General features: G+C 40.1%; 1 protein-coding gene across 1 annotated transcript in view; it reads right to left on the minus strand.

Moving 5' to 3' along the window:
* The window catches only part of Cwc27 (CWC27 spliceosome associated cyclophilin), a 162,540-nt gene that overhangs the window by 118,686 nt on the left and 18,085 nt on the right, over window positions 1-25,769 (minus strand). Inside the window, exons 8-10 of the mRNA XM_051182887.1 lie at window positions 17,735-17,814; window positions 16,854-16,887; window positions 13,781-13,938 (exon numbers count right to left, since the gene is read on the minus strand). Of these exons, the coding sequence (XP_051038844.1) occupies window positions 13,781-13,938; window positions 16,854-16,887; window positions 17,735-17,814 (272 nt within the window). The remainder of the gene's footprint in view (window positions 1-13,780; window positions 13,939-16,853; window positions 16,888-17,734; window positions 17,815-25,769) is intronic.

Genomic DNA, 25,769 nt, shown 5'->3' on the forward strand with positions numbered 1-25,769 from the left:
TGTAGCCTCATAAAAAGATTTTGGTAATGAGGCCTCTGCTTCTATTGTGTGGAACAATTTGAGGAATATTGGTATTAGCTCTTCTTTGAATTTCTGGTAGAATTCTGCACTGAAGCCATCTGGTCCTGGGCTTTTTGGTTGAGAGGCTTTCGATGATTGCTTCTATTTCATTAGAGGTTATAGGTCTATTTAAGTTGCTTATCTGTTCTTAATTTAATTTTGGTGATAGCTATCCAGAAATTTGTTCATTTTCTTGAATTTTCGAATTTAGTGGAGTACAGGTTTTCAAAGTATGACCTGAAAATTCTCTCAGACACCCACAGCTAAACACTGAGGCGAACTCCTGGAGAAAAGAAGTCAAGACCAGGCTGGAGAAACCCACAGAGATAGCTGACCTGAACAAGGAGGAGCTCATGGACACCCAGACTGATAGCTGGGAATCCAGCACTGTACCGACTCACCCCCGAACGTGGGTCTCAGAAGGCCTGGGAAGTCTAAAGGACCTCTGACAGTGGAACTAGGATGTCCCTGGTGCACAAAACGACTTTGGGAGCACGTATCCCTCAGCCTCGAGGCAGGAGGGAGGGCCTAGTCCCTACTCCAAATGACTTGACAGATTTTGATAGTCCCTTCTGGAAGGCCTCACCCTCCCTGTGGCATGTGAGTGGGGTGACGGAATGGGAGGGGGATTGGGGACATAGGAGGAAGGGAGGGTGAACTGGGATTGATATGTAAAAAAAGAAAAATAATTAATACATATATATGTGTATATATATATAAATTATCACTGAACATTTTGTAGAGGTATGTATTGTGAAAAGGATTCGGATTTATAAAAATTTGCCATAACTTTAACATATGAAAAAAAAAAAACCAAAGCAATGAATGTCACTCAACTATAAACAAGGGTATTCATCTCTCTAAAATAAAACAGTTGCACATACTAGCTAGTTAAAATTAGAATGTTATCTTTTAAATTTGTTTCCTTGAGTGAACATGTCCATATTCATGTTTGTAGATGAGTTATTTTTGCTTCATGAAGTTGTCATAAAATTTTTATTATAAACAAGATGTTCTTAAGAGTAATACTTTCGTTTTATAAGCATTCAAAATTAAACAAATGAAATAAAAATAGTAAATACTGACTCAAGGAAAATGTCATATATTAGCAAACCCATTTCAAATAAGAGGCTTTCTCTCTCTTTCTTAGCAAAATTATCCACACATTCTCCAGTTTGTATTCTGGCTACTGCATTATAAGCCTCCTTGACATACATCCTCAGGAAAACAAACCTTACCTAACCTGAAATTTTACTTGAGATTTCTATGTATTTAGAGTACTAAATAATCTATACCATCTGATGCTTCTTATCATCTTCCTATGAATGATTTAATCAGTATGTGTATTTGATATGACTGCATTCTCTGGAGCCAAGGTGATGTACAAGGTGAGACAGCTAGAGCTCTTACCAAGGGTGGTAGTCTTTAATCCAGTGTACCAGCTTAACCTGCCTCTTTAAATCACTCCAGGGCCTGGGTCCACCTCTTCCATGCCATTGGTTTAAATATTTTTAGTATATATAGGTCTTTAAATACTACTCAGGTTCCTATATATGCTTAGTAGCTCTTAGTAATTAATTGAGAAGTCAATTTTTCAGTTTAATTTCAGTATGTCGTGGCTAGAAAAAAGTACTAGAAAGTGACCTGTCCTGTAATTATAACTAAGAGAACTCAAGATTATAGGGAATCAAAGGCCATTTGAATTTTAGCAATATATGCCATCGGTGGCACCATTTTTCAAAGTAGTTTTATGTCTTTTTTTATTTGACTTCATTTTAAAACTCTGCTTAGAAAGAACATACTAATCTCACCTAAAGGTAAAGACATAATCTGAAAACCACTGATTTACTCTCATTTATAGTTAGAAACCCTGGGGTCTTCACAGATCAGTTGCTTCTAAACTGAATAACTCACTATTCAAAGGATATTTAAGATAGTAATAGAACTAGAAAGAAATCTGTGTTCATCAGGTCATTAGTAGATCTACACCTGTCCTTGAGTCACAACACTCCATTCACTAATGAGCTGTCACTGAGTTTCAAACTACAGAGAGTAGCACAGTATAATAATTTCATTAAATCTTCTATTTACATCACTCCTATCCAAATATGTGAAAAACTCAATATTCTCCCAACTTTGATTCTTCCAAACTTATTTATTTAATTTGAAAATATCCGATCTATATTGTGGTACATTTGATGAAAAAAAAGTAAAGTAAGTTATATTTAAACTTTATTACCCTAAAAGTTCCCTGGTCATCTGGTCCCTGTCTATCTTTCCAGCTTCATTTCCAACTGCATCCACTCTTCTAGTCACAATAATCATTCCTTAAGAACACCATGTACTTTTTTTTGTTTCCTCTGTTGGAAATTCCCTTTCCCACCCACTTCCCCTTATTCAGACCTTACTTCTTCAAGGACTAGATTAATACATGCAGACTTCCTGATCCATAAAATTAAAGTTAACTTCTCCCTCCCACATGAAGCCACTGTGCTTTGTCTGCACTTGTGTTTCACAGAGGTCAGTGAGCTCAGAAGGCTGGCTGTCAGGCTGGGGGAGGGGAACTTTAAAGGTAAGGCACCTAGCAAGCAGAGGAAGGCCTTAGCGTAAGTTTTTTCGCTTCCTAGCATTACGAGGGCGACCTTTCTATAAAGAAACTTGCTTATGGCATTTTCCAATTTAAACTTGATGTTGTTCTCTGTCATCTAAAGGAGAGAGCTGAGGTTTCAAACACATCATCAAGGCAGGCACATCATGAACTGCATACTCGACTGCCTAACACTTTCTACCTAAGTTCCTGAAGACATGCAAATCTGTGTACACAAGCTCCTTCAGCATCCATGGCATCATGGATTCTCACCTATGCCCTTGCACCTACTGTCTGCATCTGTGTCTCACAATTCAAACATCCCACCTGGTAACCGTATCCAGGGAAAATATAATATGGTGGGTAAGCTCCTCTAGTTCAGGTATAACTCCATACAAAAGAATTCCATTTTTCTAATCAGATGGAGATGCGATGGCCAGTGATGAGTGTCAAGGGGCAGACAGACTTCTGTAGAGGAAGTGCTACATGGAGGCTGGACGATTGCTCTGTGGAAAACTGGAAGTGCCCAACCTTTTCAAAAGGTCAAGTGACGTAAACTCCTTTGGTGCAGTCTGCTTATGCATCTGATTTATAGTTTTGTAAAGGTTTTATGTGTTTGAATTTTGTTTTAACTTATTTAGATGGTAGGTGATCATCTACACTAATCTACAGCACTTTCAGTGTTCATAAAGATCTACACATTATGACTAATCAAACAATTAATAATCAAATCTACTTTTGTTTTGAAAAAGCAATCTGAAATTATTTTTTTCAAATAAATGTACGCCTTTTACATTGTTTTTACATTTAAAAAATTATGAGCCAGTGTTTTGTGAAAAAGACTTTGATTAGTGACTTTCAGTTGTTGTGCAATGTGGGGACTGAAATCACACTGAATTCAAGCCTAATGTACACTAGGCAAGTGTGCTCTCACTAGGCTACATGGTTGGCCCATTTAAAAAAACTTTATTGAGACGAGGCCTCACTGGGTTGTCCCAGGCTGACCATGAAATCACTCAGCAGCCCAGGCATGCCGGGATGTGGGCTACTCCTGCCTCAGCTTCTGGAGAGGCTGGAGTTACAAGCAGGTCACTACGCCCAGCTTAGTATGAGTTTTATACTTGGCAAGAGACTTGGAATGACCCACATCCCATGGGTTTAGGTAATTTAAATTGCATTTCATATTACAATCACATTTACATCCCAAATAGCTTAACCACCCTTAGGCTGCTTTCTCTTTCTGGGGGCTCCAGGTCACACATAGGACTTTAGCAAATGTTTTGTCCCTTCCACCTTGTTGACAAGCGTTACAATAAACCAACACACCATAGAAATAAAACTGAGGAGGCAAAACATGCAAGATTTTCACTTGGTCTCTTTAAAAGGCCATTGTCTTCTACCAACATCTGAGGATAGTATTAGAAAAGATAAAACAATCTGCTTTAAGCTTAATTTAGCATATTCACCTATGCTACCAATAAAAACAAAATAGCTAAGCAACAAGCATATTTTCATTACTAGCTAACTGACTAGAAAAGCCTAGTAAAGACCTTTACCCAACCGGTAAAGTGGAAGAACATTTTATTCCAAAAGACTTATCATAATATATAGCATAGGCAAAGAAGAAGAAAATGGGGAAGAAGAAAAGAAGAGAAAGAAGGAGAAGGAAAAGGAAGAGGAGAAGAAGAAGAGAAAGAAGGAAAGAAAAGGAAATGAAGAGACATCATTTTTACTGGAATATTAATAAACTCTACCTGGGAATATAGCAATGAGCACAACAACAAATGAGTAAGGCTGAGGAATGAAATGCTTTCTTAGCCTGCGAATGCTAGGCCACTCGAGTGGCATGGAAATTTGAAAGCCTCCTCTTCCGTCATAATAAATGTACTGTCTCATGTCTGCTATTGGACATTTCGTCAGGTAACGAGGCAAGTACATATACATTTCACTTAAACTAAATCTTACCAACCTCCAGCAAGCATCAAATACAAGGGCTTCACACAGCCTGGCCGTCTTTGTTTCAGGCCAACACAGCACGTGATAAACACTCTGAAGCCATGGCAAGGGGTTTTTGTTTGTTTTTACAGCTCCTTTCACAAAGCTGGTTTATAAGATATTTCAAGTTACTGCAAATATTTTGAATAAGCATATCCAGAAAATGACTAATAATTTGTAATGATTAGTAGAACTAAAGCACTTACCCAAAGGAAAGGATATAGGAAGATACTACGTAATGTTCAAAGTTAGGAAAACTCATTTTATGGTATCAAGAAAATTCAAATGTTGGGGAATATTATTTTAAGGTGTGTGACTTTTATTTACATTGCATTTGTTTCACTCTGTGAAGCTGGGGTTCTTTGCCTGTCTAAACTAATAAAGAGCTGAACAGCCAATAGCGAGACAGGAGAAAGGGATAGGTGGAAAAGACAGAGCGAATAAATAGGAGGAGAAGCCAGGAAGAGGGGAGCAGCAAGAGAACAAGGAGGGAAGGATGTCAGAGGCCACCCGGCCACCCGGCCACCTGGCCACCCGGCCACCCGGCCACCCACCCGGCCACTCAGTCAGGCATGGAGTAAAAGTAAAGGAAGAAATAAAGAAATTAAGATAAAAGCTTAGAGGCAAAAGGTAGATGTGTTAAATTAAAGATTAGAAAAGCTTGCTAGAAACAAGCCAAACTAAGGCCTAGCATTCATAACTAAGAATAAGCCTATGTACGTGATTTATTTGGGAGCCGGGTGGCAGGCCCCTCAAAATGTCAAGAGTTTGTGAGCCTGGTCTTGACACCTTTTCTTATCACTCCCCTCCCCCCCTCCCTCTCTCTCTCTCTCTCTCTCTCTCCCTCCCTCTCTCTCTCTCTCCCTCTCTCTCCCTCTCTCTCTCTCTCTCGGTCTCTCACTCTCTAACTGAATTCCAGGAGCTTGGCTCAGTGTTTAGCTGTGGGTGTCTGTTTCTGTTTCCAACAGCTACTACATGATTTTCGAGGATGGCATATAGGTTAGTTATCGATCGAATTGTCAGGGAAGGGCGTTTAAGGCAGCCTCCCCACTTTCGCTCAGATTGTCAGTTGGGTGCCTCCTGGTACAATACTGACACGACTGTTTTGGGGGCAACTGCTGGCTTTGTGCTAGAATTTGAAGCCTGTTACACAGGAGGAAAGGTGTAACCGGTACTATAAAGCTGTTCCAAAGTGCATGGCTAGTGAGGGACCTACTGTTGTTATTTTGCTAAATACTTCTAAGTATTTATGTTTATGCCTGTAGATAAATGCTGCTTTCAAACCTGCTCCACAGAAAGTTCTTGATGCAGTTGGCAGAGGTTAGCACAGAGACTTATAACTAAGAATAAGACAGTGTGAATACTCAGCACCATAGGGCACCCTGTGTCAATGCGCTCCTCCAGGCTCAGGGAACACCGTGGAAGAGGAAGCCATAAAGAGTGTGAGAATCAGGCCGGTGATGCTGCTGCAGGAGACTAGAGTCCTTCTGACCGAGGCCCCACCCCAGTAGCCACTGGACTCCTTCCACAGGCCATCCGTGCACGTCCCTATTACCTGGTGCACTGATCATACGGCACGGGCCAATGCCATGTGTGCTGCCCATGTACCACCATGCCGTTCCTGATGAACATCCTGAAGGAAGTCACCCAGATGTTTCTCAGTCCCAGGGATGGTGGCTGGTTTTGGATTGGGATGTTTCTCAGTGGCTGGTTTTGGATTTGTGTTGACAGTTCATACCTAATTTACTGTATAAACATAATTTATCATATGTATCATGAAAAAAGAAGAATGTAAGAGTTATAGCATGAGGAAGGGTGCTATGAGATGTGTCTTCTAGACAAGGCAATGCTATCTATCACGCTCATAAATTCACCCAGCCTTGTTTACCTGTACAAGCGCAAGCCAGTCACAATTCCAAAATGGCTAACACAGGAGCTCATGAGGCCCCAGCCCTAGCTGAGTTGATGGCTTCTGGGGAAAAGAAGGTAACTGGGGGAGGGTGTGGCCACTGGAAGGTTGTTAATGCTCCAGTAGATAGGCCCGCCCCCATGTGTACATGGGCGCCACTAACGAGACTCAGTGGCATACAACAAATTAAGAGAGAGCTTGAAGTTGGGAGCTGTTATGTTGTCAGACATGAGGGGATGGGGGTAGGGGGGTGGAAGGCTGAGTCCAGGGAGATTTTGAGTGGGGTTATGGGGGTTATATATGATCAAAATACACTGTATACATACATACTTTCATACATGCACATGCATGCATGCATGCATAAATACATACATATATGAAGTTCTCAAAGAATAAAAACAATTTTTAAAAAGAATTTTTTTTTTTATGTGTATGAGTGTTTGCTTACAACAACAAGTATTAGGTCACTCCATGCTTAATGGCCACTACAACTACAAAGGAAAATGGTGACTGCTTTGCTTTGATCTGGGCAGTTAGGAGTTCCACTAAACACTGGAATTCCTATGCTAAGTAAAAGGGAAGACAGATGAGGGTTAGCTGACCCTGATGCACCCACAAAACTCATGGCTTCCTACTTCCCTCCCTACTATCAATGACATCGATGAGTGAGCATCAGACCTAAGCCTAGCCAATAAGATTCTGTCACCTGGGAGAGAGTATTTGGGACACAAATCAAGACATTTTTTTCTCTGAAGAACTGGTACACAGTAAGAGACCAATTACAGCCCTACAGAGAAACAGGCTTACAGAAAAGAAAAATAACAGCGAAAAGTAGAGTCTAAGGCTGAAGAGGAAGAGAAGAAGGAACTCCCTGACACCTGCTTCCCAGGAAGAGCCACAGCAAAACTTTTATCTGGAGTCTGTGCAACAGCCTTATTCCTTCACCCAGAAACTGTGTTTGAGCTAATATGAATGCGTTTCTATTCCTTATAAGGAAATAAGCCTTAAGGTACCTCACGAGGAAGTTATAATTTACTGTTCTACTCGTGTTAAGGGTTTCTCCAGCACTTGTCAAAGTTATGGAAGACATCCAGTGTCATCTTTCCTACCTCCTACAGAAAGACAGATAAGAGGTGAAGTATAGAACCACTTGGGAAAAGTCTTCAACAACTAGAAAATGATATCCCTTTTGAAATTCTGGTAATGATGACTACATAGTCTTTGCTACTTCTCTTTGCTTGGGAGCAAGACAAAAATGGCAGAAAGATGATCAGACTTATTAAATAATCATGGAATTCCTAACCAGAGCAGAAACTACAGTGGTTTCCCATTGCTGTTCCAGTCATTTCCTGTTCTTGACTGTGAAGGGACTTCACTCAATGGACACCAGGCTTAACCAGTGCCCGCTTTAGTGTCTGCTGTGGCGGGGTAGTACGTCACCTCAAAGCAGAAACCTTGTGAGCTGGCATGAGTTCTGTCATCACAGTCCCCTCTGCCATGCTGTCATCTCATAAAGGAGCTGCATCCCCGGCCCTAGGTGAAGATAGCTTGAAGCTGACCTGGAGCTCTTCATCAGAGTGAGACAAGAGCTGTTTCAAGCTCCTGAAAATTTTGTCCTTTTATTTATGTTTACACATACACACACTTATTTATCTGAGAGTGTTGCCTAAAATTATTCACTCATCTCTCTGTCTCTGTCTACCCACCCCCTCACACGTATATGCATTCATGCATGCATGAGAGAGATGGAGAGATGTATTTGAGTGTGCTAGCCTGTGTGGGTGGCAGAGGTTAATGTCTCCCTCGATCACTTCTCCATCCTATTTCTAAATAGGTTTTACACTGAGCCAGGTGCTCCCTGCCAGGCTCTCTTTAGCTGTGCACATCTGACCAGGTCCTGTCCTTGAGGCTCTGAAGAGGCACAGACCACTGCAGCCTGAGCACTGGATTTGCTGTCATGTAGCCATTGACAAAAGTCAAGACACTTCATACTTTAAAGTCTTGTGCTTTAGTTTTCTTTGTTTCACTTGGTAGAACAAGGATAATAACACCAAGTATACCTTGTAGCTTTGTTGTGGGGGAAAATATTGGCAAAGTGCCTAGCCACACTGGAAAAGTACAATAAGTAATTGTTGAAAGCCAGAACAACTCCTTGGCTTGAGAAACCTAAAATATACTCAACATGGAAAATCAAAGCGGTATCCGAAGGGTGGCAAAAATCACTAGAGTTGGGGCACAGAATGGGGCGTGAGGGGATGGGGAAGGCAGATCTAGACAGAGGCACTAGCCGTAATTCCCCTCAGGCCCTTGTGCAATGTTAAGTGCTTTGTGCAAAACAACGAAATTTGAATCACTGGTGGCCCTTCTTTCCTACACAACTGTACTTGCCTATTAGTGGACAGGTGAAGTCACAAGGAGCAGCTGGGAAGACAAGAAAGTAACCAGGGCTGCAGAATTCTTCAATGGAAACCCACTTTCCAGGGTAGAGAATGCTCTTTCATATGACTTAAATGTTTTCCTGTAAATTTCAACAATACATTTCAGATGTTCAACTCTATTCCCCATAAACAACAGATGTTGTGAGATCAATAGATTGCAACTCTCAAGGGTAATACAAATAAATATATTCTAAAGACATGCAAATGCCTTTTGCCTGTTTTGACAGGACACTCTTCCCCCAAAGTGCATTTCACAGCTTCCTGTCTGAAGTACGGAATCTAATTGTAAAAACAGCAGAGCTGTCATATATCTGGAGCATTTGATTAAGTTCAAGTATATCAGGGGTTGGGGGCTAGTTTGAAGGTGACTCCTTGCACATGGATTAATTAGTTCTCAGTCAATTGACTTGGCATTTTAAAATGGTATATTATTTCAAACAGTTCAAGAAACAGTTTTGTTGAAAATATTCAATATTCCTGCAATAAAAGCTCCAAACAGAATGATAAAGGAAACATGCCAAAAATACTAAATATGATATGGTTTATATTACAACCAATACTATTCCAAAATTTTAACCATAAGAGGTAAAGACTATAAAACAAACCATCCAGTCTGCTTCGGGAGGCCAGCAATGTTAATCTAAAGAACTAAGCTAGATGCAGGTGTTAGTATTTAAGCAGTGCTCCAAAAGCTTTATCTTATTAGAATTAGGGTAACATATATAAAACCTGTGGTATTTGACACACTATGCATCCCAGGCAGATCTCAAACTCGTGAGCATCCTGCCTCCCAAGTGCTGGACTGCAGGCGAGCATGGACCACCACCACTGCACCCTTCTTGCTTTTCCTAAGTTGGCATTTGATGTTTGTTTTTTCCTGAAGTAAATACCACTTACTCGTTGTCTATGACACTTGACATACATGTCTAGCAGAGAACTTGCCATACTTTCTACGGTTCTGAATTTTTCATGATTTGTGTTTGTTAATAACAAGAATATCAGAAACTGGCTAATTCGTTCTTAAGTCTGGGAAGTCAAGGTTAAGCCAGGTGCAGATGGAGAGGGCCTTCTCTGTGTCCAGGACAGAGAGCACAAGGGCAAGACTGCATTGAGTGTGTGTGTGTGGTGGGAGCGCGGGTGTGTGTGTGTGTGAGTGTGTGTGAGTGTGTGAAAGTGTGTGTGTGTGAGAGAGAAAGGGAAGATGGGGTAGGCAAACATCAGTATCTACTGCCCACATAACTAACCCACTCAAAGTAATCACATTAATTAGTATGGTTGCCCTCATGCCCTACTAATCACTCCTTCAGTCTCTGAGCACTTCTGCACCTGAACTTTGGGTGATTCATCCAAACAACAGCAACTAGATAATGAACATCTGCACACAGAAACCATTTCTCTCGTACTTCCATGTTTCTGGAGCCTAGCACAGAGTAGTTCCCATAAGCGGCTAGCAATAAGAGTAACAGACATTTGAGATTAAAGTTAAGAATGGAGTGGCTAGTTAGGAGATACACATAAAAAAAGAAAAGAAAAGAAAAGAAAAAAAGGTCAGCATCAAGTTCTGGTAAAAGCATGCAAATATTCAAACCAGGACTAAGTTTTACCTTAGTACATGCTGCCCAGCCAAAACATTTCCCGAAAATATATTTAGACCACTATTATTACTCCAGACCAATGACATAATTGTGAGTATTATGTGTAGACCAATTATCCAGAATTTAAGCCATGGAATTTTACTTCTTCATATCTTCATGTCTTCATAGCTTCAGTTCACACCATAAGAGGAGTAAGGAAGTGGCATTCTTTGACTATTGAGTTCCATTCATTGCCTATAAAGGTCCAGAGGACATGGTGGGGACACCCTACAGATGATGCTTCTAAGACTTTAAGTTGACTAACTGGAAGGTCACGTGCTCTTATTTTTTAAATGTTACTGTCCTTTAAAACATGTACTATCATTTTAAAAGTGTTATCTTTACTTTTTTGAAATTTAATTATCAGGCTACCTTTTTTAATTTTTGAAAGAAAACAAAATTTATGTGCCACGGAAAACTTACTAAGTGTGATTATAAATCAAAAGCAGAACATGTGTGTGACAAGGTTCACACAAGCCTGAGATGTCTACTTTTTTGGGGTGGAGGGGGTCTAGAAATTCTAGAGGGGAAAATAATTCAAAATTCCATGAGACATTCCAGTGACATATTGCAAATTCAACAGAGGAAGATGAGAGGAACTAAAGTTAGTGCCATTAAATTTAAGTGTTCATCCAGGCCTCAGGAGTTAGAAATATGTCACTTACAACTTAATCCATCTCATAACTCAAAGCTTAACCAACTCATAAGGTCATCATCTTTGACTAATATTTGTGTCTAACCACATGGTACTATGATTGCATTTTTACACATTAAAAATTAATAAGTTACACAATAAGAGACAGTGGTTTCATAATGACTCCAATCATCACAACAAACGATATTGGACTAGTCTACTTTCCCATCTGACTTTAATGTTTAGCTGTTTATTTTGAAGCAGAGCACCAAGGCGAGGAATAAATAAGTAGGACAGAATGTGCAGTTTGGTTTTCACATGACTAACTTGTAGCCACTGAGTGCCACCTACAGGCAAAACACGATTCTCACAGTTAAGCTTTAAGCTTAACTTCCATCTCCAGGAGATAAAACTGTCAACCAGCCGTGGGCTGATATGTGCCTATTAAGCTTTTATCCAGCCTTGGGTGCACATGAGGATAAATGGGAGGTTAAGGTTTTTATGAACCTAAAACAATAATTCTGCTTTGCTTACTCAGTAGTACAGCCTGTTCTGAGAGGTGGTTAAAGGATGTGAACTATACACATTTGAGTGAACAGAGACATAGTTATAAATGTTTGCTTCAAATTTTCTAGGAACATACCAATTAATATTCACAATGCGTAGATTTACTCAAAACTTTAGAAATTAATTATACTCTTTAAATGTATTTAGATGTATTTAAAATAGCTGCCAAAAATGTGGAAGTCAGAGGACAACCACTTTCATAGAATTAATGTTCTTAATTTATTTTCCTTAGTAGACTTGCAAGTTTACTAATATATAAAATGTAAAATACTCATAAACTTAATATTTTATTGTTTAAAATATGCAAATTAACTCGTTTATAAAAAACGGAAAGATTGTTAAGATAACTAGATATTTTCTGAGATGCAACTATGTGAGAAATCATGCTAAGAACAAGACAAAATGGCAAGATTAGCAGTGCCTCTGATTCAAAGATCACCTCGCTCTTATGGAAAGCACCCTTCAGCAGGGCTTCTCAGCCGTCCTAAAGCCCTGATCTTATAACACGGTTCCTCATGTTGTGCTGACCCCAAACCATAAAATTATTTTGTTGTTACTTCATAACTGTAATTTTGCTACTGTTGCGAATTATAATGTAAATGCATGTGTTTTCCAGTGGCCATAAGCAGATCTCTGAAAGTCTCATTTGACCCTAAGGTTGCGACCCACGGGTTGAGAACCCCGCTCTAGAGTCTCTAACTCAGTCACCAACTCTCAAGCACAGACAGTGGCACAAGCCTCCTAACGTCGTCCAGTCTCTTCCCTCCTTACTAAGTGCTAACAGTCTTCCAACACAATGTGACTATGCTTTGGGAGGTTTAGACTGATAAAATAGCATTGTTATGACAAGGAGACATCACAGGCCTCCTCCGCCATAGGAAAACATCAAATCTGTTAGCGGCCTGATCTGTGACTTCAGCTTCTAAAACCATGACAAATAGGGATTTTTTAAGTCAGAACTTCCATCATTTTCTTTTCTCTTTTCTCCTTTCTCTTCCTTCCTTCCTTCCTTCCCTCCCTCCCTCCCTCCCTCCCTCCTCCTGCTTTTTGTATGTTTTGTTTTTCAAGAAAGGGTTTCTCTGTATAACAGCCCTGGCTGTCCTGGAACTCTCTCTGTAGACCAGATTGACCTTGAACTCAGAGATCTGCCTGCCTCTGCCTCCCTAGTGCTGTGATTAAAGATGTGTACCAACACCCTGGGCTCTAAATTCTATTTCTGACTACAAAAATTATGTCATCAGTAGACATTTCTGGCTATCACTTTTATTTTTGGTTAAACTAAGCAAATATTGAGGGACCTCTCAATCCTAAAGCTTTCCACATGAGGCTGGGAAACACACACACACACACTGTTTCTATGTACTTCTATTGTATTGCATAGACAGACTGAAGAAAAGCCATGCTATAACTTTGTAAAGCAGTGATATTTAAGATGTATACATCCTAGAGTTGTAATAAAGAATCACATAGGAAGGGAGTGGGGGGGCGTTTAACTGCTCTGAATTTCAAAAAAGCAAAATCCAACAAACTTTTACCACCAGAGAAAATTTCCAGCACTTACTGAAATTTATTTTATAATGCCAACGATCAGAGAGGTAAGTGGTTTTTAGCCCATCAGACTTGAAAAGATGTCTAAGAATGGTTTCAGGCCACTTTATTCAGCAATTTGCACAAATTTTACTCACCTAAAGTTTTTCAGGATGTATGTCTCATAAAAATCACTCAATGTTCTCATTAGTATTAAGCAAACACAATTGCATACATACAGCTAATGTACTGTTTACTGTACATTAAATTTACTTTAATTCTGATTTTTTTTTTTAGGTCCCAAAGGGGACTGACTTTTCACAGCCTGACAGTTAAGAAACATTATGCAATTTCAAGTCCTCAGTCACAGGTGAAGAGAGGCATTAAGAGCCAGAAGCGCGGATGCCCGATGCACAATGGCTGACTCACCTGCGGCTGGCCGGCTTTTTCTCTGCTTCTCCCTCTCCAGCTGATTTCACATTTGCACTTGCGTCTTTTTTTAACCTTTTTGCGATTCTTTCTCTCATCAGGTTCTTTTCATCATCATCAATGTATTCATCACAATCTGCACTCTCATCTTCTCCATCCTGTAAGAACTAAAAGTGAGTCTTTTCCAGGCGCTGCTTCCCCTTCCCCTTCCAGAGACTCATCTTAGGTGCTTGCTAGGTTCTAGGCCAGGTTTGTCCAGTTCTGCTCTAGGCTAATGTACGATGGGATCCCAGGAGGGATACTGGGCTCACTTTCTGCAGCTCTTCTGTGTAGCACCCTCTCTGGACCGCACAGTCTTATCCTTACCCCTGGAGGAAATGTGGTTCTGGAGGCAGTTGACCAGCACAACAGCAACCAGGAATTCATTCAAACAGAAGGGCCGTGGGGCAAAACCCATCAGAGTGCTGGCACCACAGCCAAGCCAAACCAAACCCAACCCAACCAAACCCAACCCAACCCAACCCAACCCCCTCGGGCTCCTAATCTTAGACACAGCAGTCACTGCTCTTCTGAAAGCTTTGCAATGAGTCCCCATCTTGCCTGAGGCTGTCTACCTTCTCCCTGACATCATCTCCTTCGAGACATTCTCTCCAGTCTGAAACTCTTAATCTAGATATCCAAATGTGTATAAATTTCTTGCCTACCCACTTAGTGGAAAACAATTAAAAACAAACAAACAAGCAAACACCTTCCCAGCCCAGGCTCCTCTTTCCTCCCTCTGTGTACAGCACACGTGATTTACAAGCTCCTTGTTTGTTTCTCAGACAATGAGGGAGAACACTCCACGAATGTTAGCATCTGGTCTATTTGCCCACTATTTTACATTCCCGACATTATGAAGAGGAAAGAGAAGGAAGAAAAACAAGAAACTATACCAAAAGGGTTCTTCACCTCCTGTGATTCTTTGGCCTGCCAACCACAGCAAGACAGAATTCTGACTTGAGGGTTATGAACCCCTACAGCAGTGGTTTTCAAAGTCTGGTTCTCTGACTCCCCATATCATTATCTGTTAAAATGATAAAACCCACCCAGGCGTAATAGCACAGGCCTTTAATCCAGCAGTCAGAGCGGTCCCTTCTCTAAGAAGGAAGCCAAATTGATCTACAGAGCAAGTACCAGGCCAGCCAGGACTATATAGTGAGACCCTGTCTCAACAAAACAAAAAGACCTATATATTTAAATACATATATTGATTTTCATATGTGGAAAGATTCAGTATAGAATCAATCAAATTATCACTTGATTACATATAATCCCAAGCGTTATTACACACTTACTAAACCAAGTGTCTGTGGATAAAAACTGCATGTGTGTGGCAAGATGTGTAAGTCATTCTTAAACATCGACAGACGTGTCGTGTTTGGGCCTTAGCAGATATAAAACAAAGTTGTAAGATTCTGTTTGTGAGTATAGACTCTTTGCAGGGAAAGGACCCACATATTAAAAGGCTTTGAGATCTAAAACAGGTTAGAGACCAAACACTATCCTTACGTGACCTCATCCCACCCATAAACTTAAGAGCAAACCGTATTTTTCTAGCCTATATTATTGTAACCAGATGTCTTCAATATAACTCATCCAAAAGTATACACATTATTAATTAATTTTCATCTCCCGCCCGGTCTCAAGCCTGCCTTGTCTTTGGTACCTTGCTGACCAGGCCGCCAAGCCAGAAGCTGGTGGTTGTCTTAGACTCCTGCCCCATCTCCCTCCGCAGAGCATGCACCCTTCGGCAGCTTTCCCACAGTGCCCTTTTACCCTGGATGCTCACTTGTCCTCAGAAATGTCACCATGCTGATTTCTACCATGCAGGGTTGACCATGCACCCTTCTCTTTAACCAATACCCTTCAACTGTTACTCATTACCTTTAAGATGAAGCCCAGACTCCTCAGCACGGCTGTGACCCTGTGTGAGCACGCCAGTCCCTCCATTCCCCCCCCCCCACTCCCCTCATCACTACACTGGCCATACTGGCCTGCTGCTGGCTGTCGGCTCCTGGAGCATATACTCTCCTACCTACGAGACTGGCACTGGTCACTCCTTTTACATTCCGCCCGCTCACCTCTCCACACAGCAACACAGCAAGCTTCCCCAAACTTTAACGCTCAGCTTGCATTTCCTGAACAAGGTGCTTTAGAGCATGCCATGCCATCCCATCCACCTTTCCCTCCTCCTCTTCTATGACCGAGTTCGCGTCTGGTCTACTCTAAGATCCAAGTTTCTTCTCTGTCAGGAACGTTTTCCTCACAAAGCAGATACTCGTTAACCCAGCTATAGCTGACCAGAGAATTTCCCCCCTTTCGACTGCGGTGATAGGTAAATCTCTGTACATGCAAAGTTACATATTTTCTTTGGAATTATGGAACACACACATTAATATGTTTTATTCTAACAGGGCATTTATATAATTTGAAAAACTTTATCATTCATATAATACAAGGAAATCTTCCTTTTGCTTATTTTAGCTCTTACTTTGTGTGTGTGTGTGTGTGTGTGTTTGTGTTACTTCTACCCTGTGAATAAGAAGCTGGGCTCCTATCTTCAGGTTCCATGCAAAGCCCCTCTACCTATGAAGCCACCTCAATGGCCTCTCCTTCTGTTTTTATCATTGTTGGTTAGTAATAAAGGTACAGTCTTAAAAGAGAATCTTCTCCAATAAATGTAAAAAAGGAATAAACTATTACAAATAACTTCTATACATTTCCCATATAGCATGAAGGATGCTCACATATCTCATTTAAACTTTTAACATAATAAAATTATAACATTTCCACTTAGAGTATTCACATAATGTTATGTGACAGACAGAAAAGCCAGGACAGAGATTCACATACGAGACTGCAACTCAGTGGGGAAATATGTAAATCTATTTGGAAGTAAATATATTCTAGTAACAAAAGAAATTATTTTCATTTTAAAATCACATATACTATGTATGTTTTTAAGGAAAATGTAATTTGTAAAACTTTGACCTATTTATAAAGCTATATTTGTACTAAAATGAATACTCACATCTTCTAAATCTCCTGTTGCATCATCTTTTTCACTACAAAAATAAGTAAAACAAATATATTTTAGCTTCAAAGTGAAACCAATAGAAGTATTCACTTATATATAGACTGGAATTTATAACTAGTTTGCCAGAATTAATGTTTTGTGCTGTTTTTCCACCATGGCACTCTCAGAACGGCACTGCACAACAGATGGGAACATGCTCAAAAGTGGTCACCTTTTATAAACAGGAAGAGACATGCTCCAGTAGCAGATACGAGAATTCCCTGGATTTTTTATATTTTTCTTTTTCAAATATAAGCAAACACCATCAAGCTGTTTCATTTGCTGAAAATAATTTTTCTACAACTTAAAAGGTTCTGGCTGCTAAAGGGACCAAATCCTACAAATTGAAGAATCCTAAGAAAAGAGCATTTTAAAACAGGATTTTTGAAGATAAGTTAACCTTAGTACAACAATATTTTTAGCTTTGTCTGAGACTGGCCAATATATCATGTGTGATCAATACATTTAACATTAATTAATGCCCCACCTCTGAAATAGAAGCAACAAAGACAATTAAGATGGATTTCTGTCAATTCTGAAAGTTATGAGAATTTACACAGAGAAAATTGGCCCAGAATGTGGCCACTTCTTCCAGTAACCTTATACTCTCATGCTTACTCATGATACCCAAACAAAAATGCCCAAAGACAGCAATGCAACATGAAGTTATTACAGCAGCATCTAGTATTCAGACTAGCCTAAGATGAATCACTTATCAAAATGTATTATTGTTTTGGCTAGGCTTAGGAAATTTATGAGGTCTGCTTGCTAACAAAGAAAGCAAGAGAATGAGATAAAGCCTAAAAGCTGGAGTCAGCTTTCAACACCACACTAACCTTTCCACAGCTGGCACGGAGCTTAGGTGCGGATCGTCCTTAAGCAGGTCATGGCTGCTTTTACTTCTCCCCTTCATGCTCTGGGAAAGAACACAATATAGCTGAGAGTAGGAAACTAAAAGTCTTCCAAAAATGAAAATTAACAAATTTACAAAAATTTAATAAGGACATGGTATGACTAGCAAAAGACATGTTTCTGAAAGGTTCACTGTAAGCAAAGCTCTAGAAATAAGAATCCTTCTACTGACTGAAAATGGAATTTTTATTGACTTACTTAAATTATTAATTTGTATTTTTTTTTTTTTTTTTAAAGACACAGTCCTAGCCTGAGATGGCTTTGAGTTCTCTAAGTAGCCCAGACTGACCTAGAATTCATAATCTTTCTGCCTCAGCATCTCTTGTGTTGTGATTACAGGCATGCAGAACCACTCACGGCTCAAAAATACTTTTTTAGGATCATCTTTCCCAACAAAAAGTGACAATGTTAAAAGCACTGTAGCCTGCCAGCTCTGAGTGCTTATGATATACATACAACTGAGTAATTCCTACAACCCATACATAAAAACATAAAGTTAGGGCCTGAGAATAAACTGGAATACATGCACAGTACTGTCCTTCATCATACAGTCTACGCTGCCCAAGATGATTTTTAAAAAGCATCCCCAAGCAATCAGATGAGGTTGCTATGTATCAAATGGAAGACAGACACTCAGAAGCGCATCTCAAGATGATAACACTCACTAGGGACCAAGTATCAAAGGAAGTGCTTTAATTTCAAAGTTCACCTTCTCAACAACGACATTTTTATAAGGAAACAAACGAGGAACCATTACTACAAAAAGCTACCACAGGAAGCAGAACTAAATATGTCTGCTATTGCTCTGATTTATTAAGTGTTCCTGGTGCCAGTCATAGCTACACACTGCTCTACCCCTCCCTCTCCCTCTCTAATGCAAACACACGGTGTAGAACATAGCCGCATTTCAGACAGTGGCGATTAAGCTGCTGAATAGGAGTCACAGAGCTAGCCAGTGGGAGAGGATTTAAATTAGTACACTCAGAATCCAAATGGATCCATTTCTATGTCCTTTAGGTCCCCACAGACCAAGCACTGTAAACCCTAGCCCACCTACTTCCCGATTGCATGGTGGGAATTTTCTAAATTGCTCTTCTGTTTCACTCATTAATTTGTGAATAATTTGATATTACTTTAATATGGGTATATACCATAAAAAATATACCTTCATGAAAAAAAAAAAAAAAACAAAACCCCAAAACAAAGATTTAAACATTTCTGTATCAGCATGGGATTCTCTATGCTTCAAAGATCAAATCAAGTAAATTAAAGACATAATTTAAGGTATTTAAAATAATTATGTTGCATTCTCAGCCTGTGCTTTATTGCTAAAAATACCTACATACAAGTGCAGAGTTTCCAACTCTCACAACAATTCCTTTTTCAAAGAGACAGATTTCTACAAATCTTCCAAAGATGCACAGACTAAGATGTTGGCTTTTGTAATGTTTCGACCCTGAATAAAGCTTTTACCAGCATCTTCTCTAGCAATGGTGCAATGCCGAGTGCGTAGAAGAGCGAGTAGATGGCAGCATCTGTGGCTGAAGAACAGAGCGTCCTCGTCTTTCTGACTACAGGGATGGGTGGGTTGGTGCCCAGACTACCAGTGTTGTTTAAAGACTCATCATCCTGGCGGTGGGGGAGTCAGTTCTAGGGATTAACCCAGGTCCTCACATGTACTCAGCCAAGTGTCTCTAGAGCTACATCCTGAGCACAAACACACATTTTAATTGAAGGCATGATGTACCACCACCAAAGGTTTTGAAAAGCCTCAGTAACCATAATGATAATCTAACTTTAAGGAGTTTGGAAGTCTGAGTTTTACCAGATACCATGGCATCTTTTGCTGTTTTAATTTTCCTGTTATCACCCATTTTAATTTGCCTTCCCAGACCACTAGAAACACATTTTTAGAAGAATTCTGATCTTGCATCTTTATTGGTCAGCAAATGAATCAGTATGAGGTGAAGAGAACGTTTATATTTGGGGCACATCTTACTTCCTGTATTCACATTGGCAACTCAAGCCCAGTTCTGAAGAAACTTCAATAGTCTGGTTTTTATCACAAAACAAGAAAGTGAATTTAAATACACTGACATGTGTAGTTTTAAAAACCGAAGGCTCTAGATTAGCCATCAGTCTACACTTGCTATTCCACAGCCTCTTTAAAAGCTTAGGGGTGATGAAAGGGCAGAGTGTCAACTAATGACTCATTAATGCCTTGTCTAACTACGAAGACTGGGACAGCATTCGCAAACAGAAAGGGGCACAGCAGAAAAGACACAGCATAATACCACAGGTGCTGCCCAAAGTGATGCCAGCCTGGGCTCAGTCACAGGTACGCAGGCTGAGCAGGAGGGTCCATTCGGCCCCGGAGGGAAAAGCCTATGGAATCAAAACCCTGATGCCCCATCTCAAAATAGTAACAACAGCAAAAGGTGACAATCTCTGAGCAAATGAGTTTCAAAATCTAATATACCACAACAGTAAAATTTTTAGCTGAAAACATAATTGTGGAAGCAATAAATTTTGTAAGATCTCAGAACACTTAGCGACAAAATGGAATAGCAGCCTTATCTACTTCACAGGAGAGTATTAAATGCATGCCCAAAATTTGTAATGTTAATTTATAAAAGTCCTTATATTCCTGAAAAATCAGAGATTTTAATTTATTGTTTTAATTGTTTGTTTTATGTATATGAATGTTTTGCCTATTTGTATGTATGTGCAGCACAATCATGCCTGGTAACCTCAAGGTCTGAATGAATCACCTGGAACCAGAGTTACAGAAAATTTTGAATTGCCATGTGGGTGTTGGAGACCAATACTGGGTCCTCTGAACAAGTGTTCTTAACCACTGAGCCATCTCTCCAGCCCCACAGACAGATTTTAAATGATATTACCAAAGCATGTGTGTGGTAGGTGAAATGGGTATATGTTAATTAGCTTAACTCAGACATTTTACTGTATACACATTAATTTGTATACAATATTTAGAATTTTATTTGGCAATTTAAAATAATTACTTTAATAAAAGCTCTTCCCAAGTACAGTGTTGCATGCTGTAATCCCAACCTTCAGGAGACTAAAACAGAGAAATTGCATATTTGAGGCTAGCCAGGGCTACTTAGTGAGTGGGGGTGGGGGGGGGTTCTTGTTACATTCTCAAATGAAAACTCAATTTAAACAGCCTAATAAAGTTGTTTCATAGTGATTTAAAATAAGACCTGAAAGCAGGAAGAACTCATAAATTAAGCTGAATAATCATTACCACTCTAGATTTCAGTTAAGTTTTTAAAATGAGTTAGCGTGAAGACAGAGGATCAAAAGCAGCTTTTAGACACACACCCTTTCCCACACAGTAAACCTCCACAGCACAGAAACAAACTAGTGAAGAATGGAAAAAATTAGAAGAGTCTCCGAGACTCTCTCTTTAAAGCTAATTCTTCCTGAATGACCTTTCTTGAAGTTATTATTTCTTAAAGGTTTTCGATGTTAAAAACAAGGCTACATATACTTAGTGAATTCTGCATAAAAAGCTTCACAAGAAAGTCAAAACTGACTGCTGGCATATCTAAAAATGAACAGCACGCGGGGTGGACCTGGAACTTCATACTGAAAAATAAAGAGGCAGCAAAAGAGCAGAAATGTAGCATTAGCATCAAAACAGAGTACAGGAAGGAAGGAAAAAGGCAGAAAGAGCCAGAAGGCATGCTGACAGAGAGGGTCAACACTGGTCAACAAGCCAGGATGTCTGTCTGGGCTCTGCCTCTAGCTGTGCGATAGTTCATTCATATGATGACCTCTCCCACTCACTGGTCTAGATGTTGTATTTTTTGTAGATGTGGTTAACTTAGATCAGCAGTCTCTGGGATTATCTTCCAAAATGTGAGTGGGCCTCACCTAAGCAACTGGATGCCTTAAGAGGAACTGTGTGTAAGAATTCCCAGAATGAAAAGCAACATAAAAAACATGTGAGTGTCCAGGCTGCAGTTTAAGATATACTAATTATTCTGTCTTTCCCTACATACTGTGGACTTACTGAACTAATATACAGAACTTACAAACACTCCTATTATGGTTCAACTTAAGAGTTTAAAAAAAAAAAAAGAAAGAAAGAAAGAAAAACAAAAAAGTATCATACAGACTGACAAGACAGCACCATGTGGGCCAAAGTACTCAGCTACGAATCCACCTGGCAGTGTTATCTCCCAGGTTAGATTTCTTCGCATGCCCATAGGATCACCATGAGAAAGCCGGCAGAGTGCTTTCCTGAGCTGAGATATGGTTATTGCAGCATCCCTCTATCATGCAATCCTATCTGAAAGGAAACAGGTTTGAGTCTGGCAAGTCACTTAGCCAGGGTCTCAGTTTCCTCAGCTATAAAGAAAGGAAGCTGGACTAGATCCCTTGGAGCTATAAAATCCTATGGTTTCAAAGGGGGTTTCATCAGGTAGTACACAAGATACTGAAACAAGTAAAGAAAAGCTAATCCACGTGGGAGAGACACCTTGCACACATAAAGGAGTGAGGTGAAAGAGTGTGTGTAATCTCACACTGATAATCCACAAACCAGAGGGGACTCAGGTTTCTTCTCTCACATACAGTAATGCGACCGCAACAATTATTAACTGGCCATCTAGATCTGGAATAACGCTTACCACTGTGGAGCCCCTGAAAATAGGAACCTGATAAGCAAGTGAATAATGGAACAATTACTTGTAAGCCTTTTAGAAATATTTCATTTCATGCAAGCACTGAAACTTCAAATCGTTCTGTCACTAAAGGATTCACTTGGCTTTGGCTCTAGTTATCTCAACACTTAGCGATGAGACTAAATCTTAAAACCACATCTAATACTCAATCTATTCCTTTTTCTTATCAAGGTCTCGTTTTACCGAAAAAGGAAAATGCATTTGAAAAAGCTCATGGTCTGAATAACTGTACATGAACTAAAGAAACACAGATAAAATTAGATTTGGCTTTTACCCAGATCTTAGAGCAATTTCTGTCCTCTAAGACAGTGAATTTCAAACTGTTTTTGTTACTTTGTTTTCTCAGATATAACTACCCAGTTGTCTATTACACAGTATACAGAAACAGATAAATGGGCCAGAACAAGCTAGTAGGCACTAGGTGAAGGAGACACAGGTACCCCAAGCTTGCTCAGGCTGCCTCTTAGGAAGGACACTGGCCAGTTCTGTCCAGCCTGTGGTAAGATTTCTCAGCAGCTCTCTATAGACTTGGACAAGAGGGTAGCAGCCTCTTATAATAATTGTGAACATATTAGATTGTTCAGCTTTTTACGAATAAAATAGCAATTATAACATAAAAGATACTGTTCTATTTAAAGGCACAACCTTCAATGGCATCTTTCAGGATGGTTTAATATATCAAAGTATCTTTATTCACAACATTAGCAGGTATATCTTTTTTATGTTAAACAAAGGAAGCCTGAAAGTGAGAGCAATCATTCAGGGTCACAGTGTCAGGGGAAACTGAGGTCTCAGTGGATTTGTATGATTTCAATGGCATTGAATCTAAGTCATTGCTACTCTACTGTTGATTCAGATATGAACAGAATCTTCCTTCAAGAAACTCACAGCCCAGAACTTTATTCAGCCCTTAAACCAAAAAAATATTCAATACTGGAATGATCTATTCAAGAGTACAATGACAGCCTCCTTTATAATAGAGCAAAAAAGCTGCTTTGCAAAGAAATGCAGGGTAACATGAACAACAGACATTAGGGTAGAACCAGAACAGATCTACAAACACTGGAAAAGCCATTTAGAAAAGATGATACTTTGGGTGTTGAAAATAAATATATATCTAGCATCTAGATATGGAATGGGACACTTTAAGCAAGAAAACTGCAAACAGTGACCCACATAGATTCCCCACTGTGGTGACCCTGATATTTCTCTGCTATGAACTCCACGAGAATTCATCGCTGATAATTTTACCAAGCCTCTTACTAAAAAAATTCGGACACCATGGATCTGGGAAAGAAAAAAAAAAGATTACCTCAAGTGATTTAATCTGAAATAAAGCTTAGGAGGAAGTGGGTTGGTGGGGAGTCAAGGAAGCCATGGCTATGGCAACATTAGGCTTTCAGGAAGGTGACTCTGGTAGCCATGACTACAAGGAAAAGAGGGTGTTGGCAGACCCATGGATAGATAAGGCAGCAGCCTAGGCCAGAAATACAGAAGGCCTAAACAAGGGTATTAACAAATTACAACAAAAGGAAAAAACACTGACTTGAAAAAACGTCTTCAATGATTCCATGCAAGCTTGTGAAAGAGCACTGGCTCTTCTTCCAAAGGACCTAGGTTCCATTCCCAGCACACACAGCAGCTCAAAGCTGTAACTCCAGTTCCAGGAGATCTGACACCCTCACACAAACATACATGCAGGTGAAACTCCAATGCATATCAAATAAAAATACGTAAAATTATTTACACAAAAATACCGTGCACTGATTCATAGTGCAGAGGGAAGTCAGAAGTGAAGCTCCAGTGCTTTGGAGGACACTGATCACTGACATGAGGGAACAGAAAAGTCACAAAATGTATCGTGGCAGGGGTGCGAGGTGTGGGAGATGAAGGGTTTCACCATGGCCAAGGGCTGAGAAACTGGGGAGTTATTCAGAGAGGCGTCTACTAGACAGGTGGAAGCGGGTGGGAATGAGCAAGCCAGGACAGGCAGCTAGGTGGCTTTTATCACAGCACTCCTCCCCTCCAGAACAAGGCCACGGTCAGATTGGAGAAATACAGAGGCTCTCACAGCACTGGGACAGCAATTCTCCTTGAGAGAGAATGGCGGCTGAAACTTCCTTGGCAGAGAGAAGGGCTTTTCTTCTTTCTCGGCTGCTGGAAGTTTCTCGGGTTCAAGAAAGAGGAAGCTAGGGGTTATTCTGATGGAATCCTTTCACATTTCAGTCTTGCAGCAAACACAAATGGATTCTGCAATGTAAGTTCTCAGCATGCAGCAGAACTTAAGCATATTCTTTTTCTCCTTTGGAAACAGCAGCAGAACAAAGACAAGCTTGGAACATTTAATTTTAGCTAACAGAAAAATTTCAAACTAATTTCCTAGTCTATCTTAAAGTCATTATGAGCAAAAGTTACTTTATTATCTGAAACATTATTTCAACAAAAATACAAGACAAGCCCACCCTCCCATCTTTTTTCTCCAGGTGGCTGGACTTAGTAAGCAGGTTAAGAGTTCTGCATACAAGCCCTCCATGCAGAACCCACACTACCAGTGAAAATTCTCAGCGGCGTCACCAATGGCTTGGGCTTGGGGGGAACTTCTGCATCACTCACAATCATCGCAGAGGCCTAAGAAGCTATAAAGCCTGTATGCCCAGCTCACATTCCACCATCTCCTCATTAGAAGTCCCTGACAGCTACAACATAGGAATAATGGCTACACAGCGTCATTGTGAAAAGAATTACTTATGTAATAAACTAAACTATGAACAACCTAAAGTTTACTGCGTCAGCAATAAACATTTTGTAAGTAGAGGAAAATACGTTATACAGCAATGTAATCTGCACTTTGCTGACGTAGGCAAACAGTCAGAGGCAGGCGTATCTAGCTCAGCCTGGGCAGTTCAGTTAGGAAAACAGGGGCAGTGATGAGGTGACAGTCAGTGCAGCTAACTCTTAAGCAAACAAGGAGGACAACAGAAGAAATGTAGAGAACATACCAGAAGAAAAGAAAAGTGGGGTTCGGGATACCCTAAGAAAGGCATAGGGAAATTTGACATCTCGTTTTGCGGCAGGGTTATATAGCTCCCGTTGGCTAAAAGTTGAAATCTCTTGCTTCTGCCTTCCATGTGCTAGGACTACAGATATGCTCTACTATGCCCTACAGAACTTGACAACTTCAGATAACAACAACCAAGAAGAACTGGTAATTCCCAGATCTGACATTATGGTTTTGTTCATTCAC

The sequence above is a fragment of the Phodopus roborovskii genome, unplaced genomic scaffold (assembly GCF_943737965.1).
Source record: "Phodopus roborovskii unplaced genomic scaffold, PHOROB, whole genome shotgun sequence".
Taxonomy (NCBI): domain Eukaryota; kingdom Metazoa; phylum Chordata; class Mammalia; order Rodentia; family Cricetidae; genus Phodopus; species Phodopus roborovskii.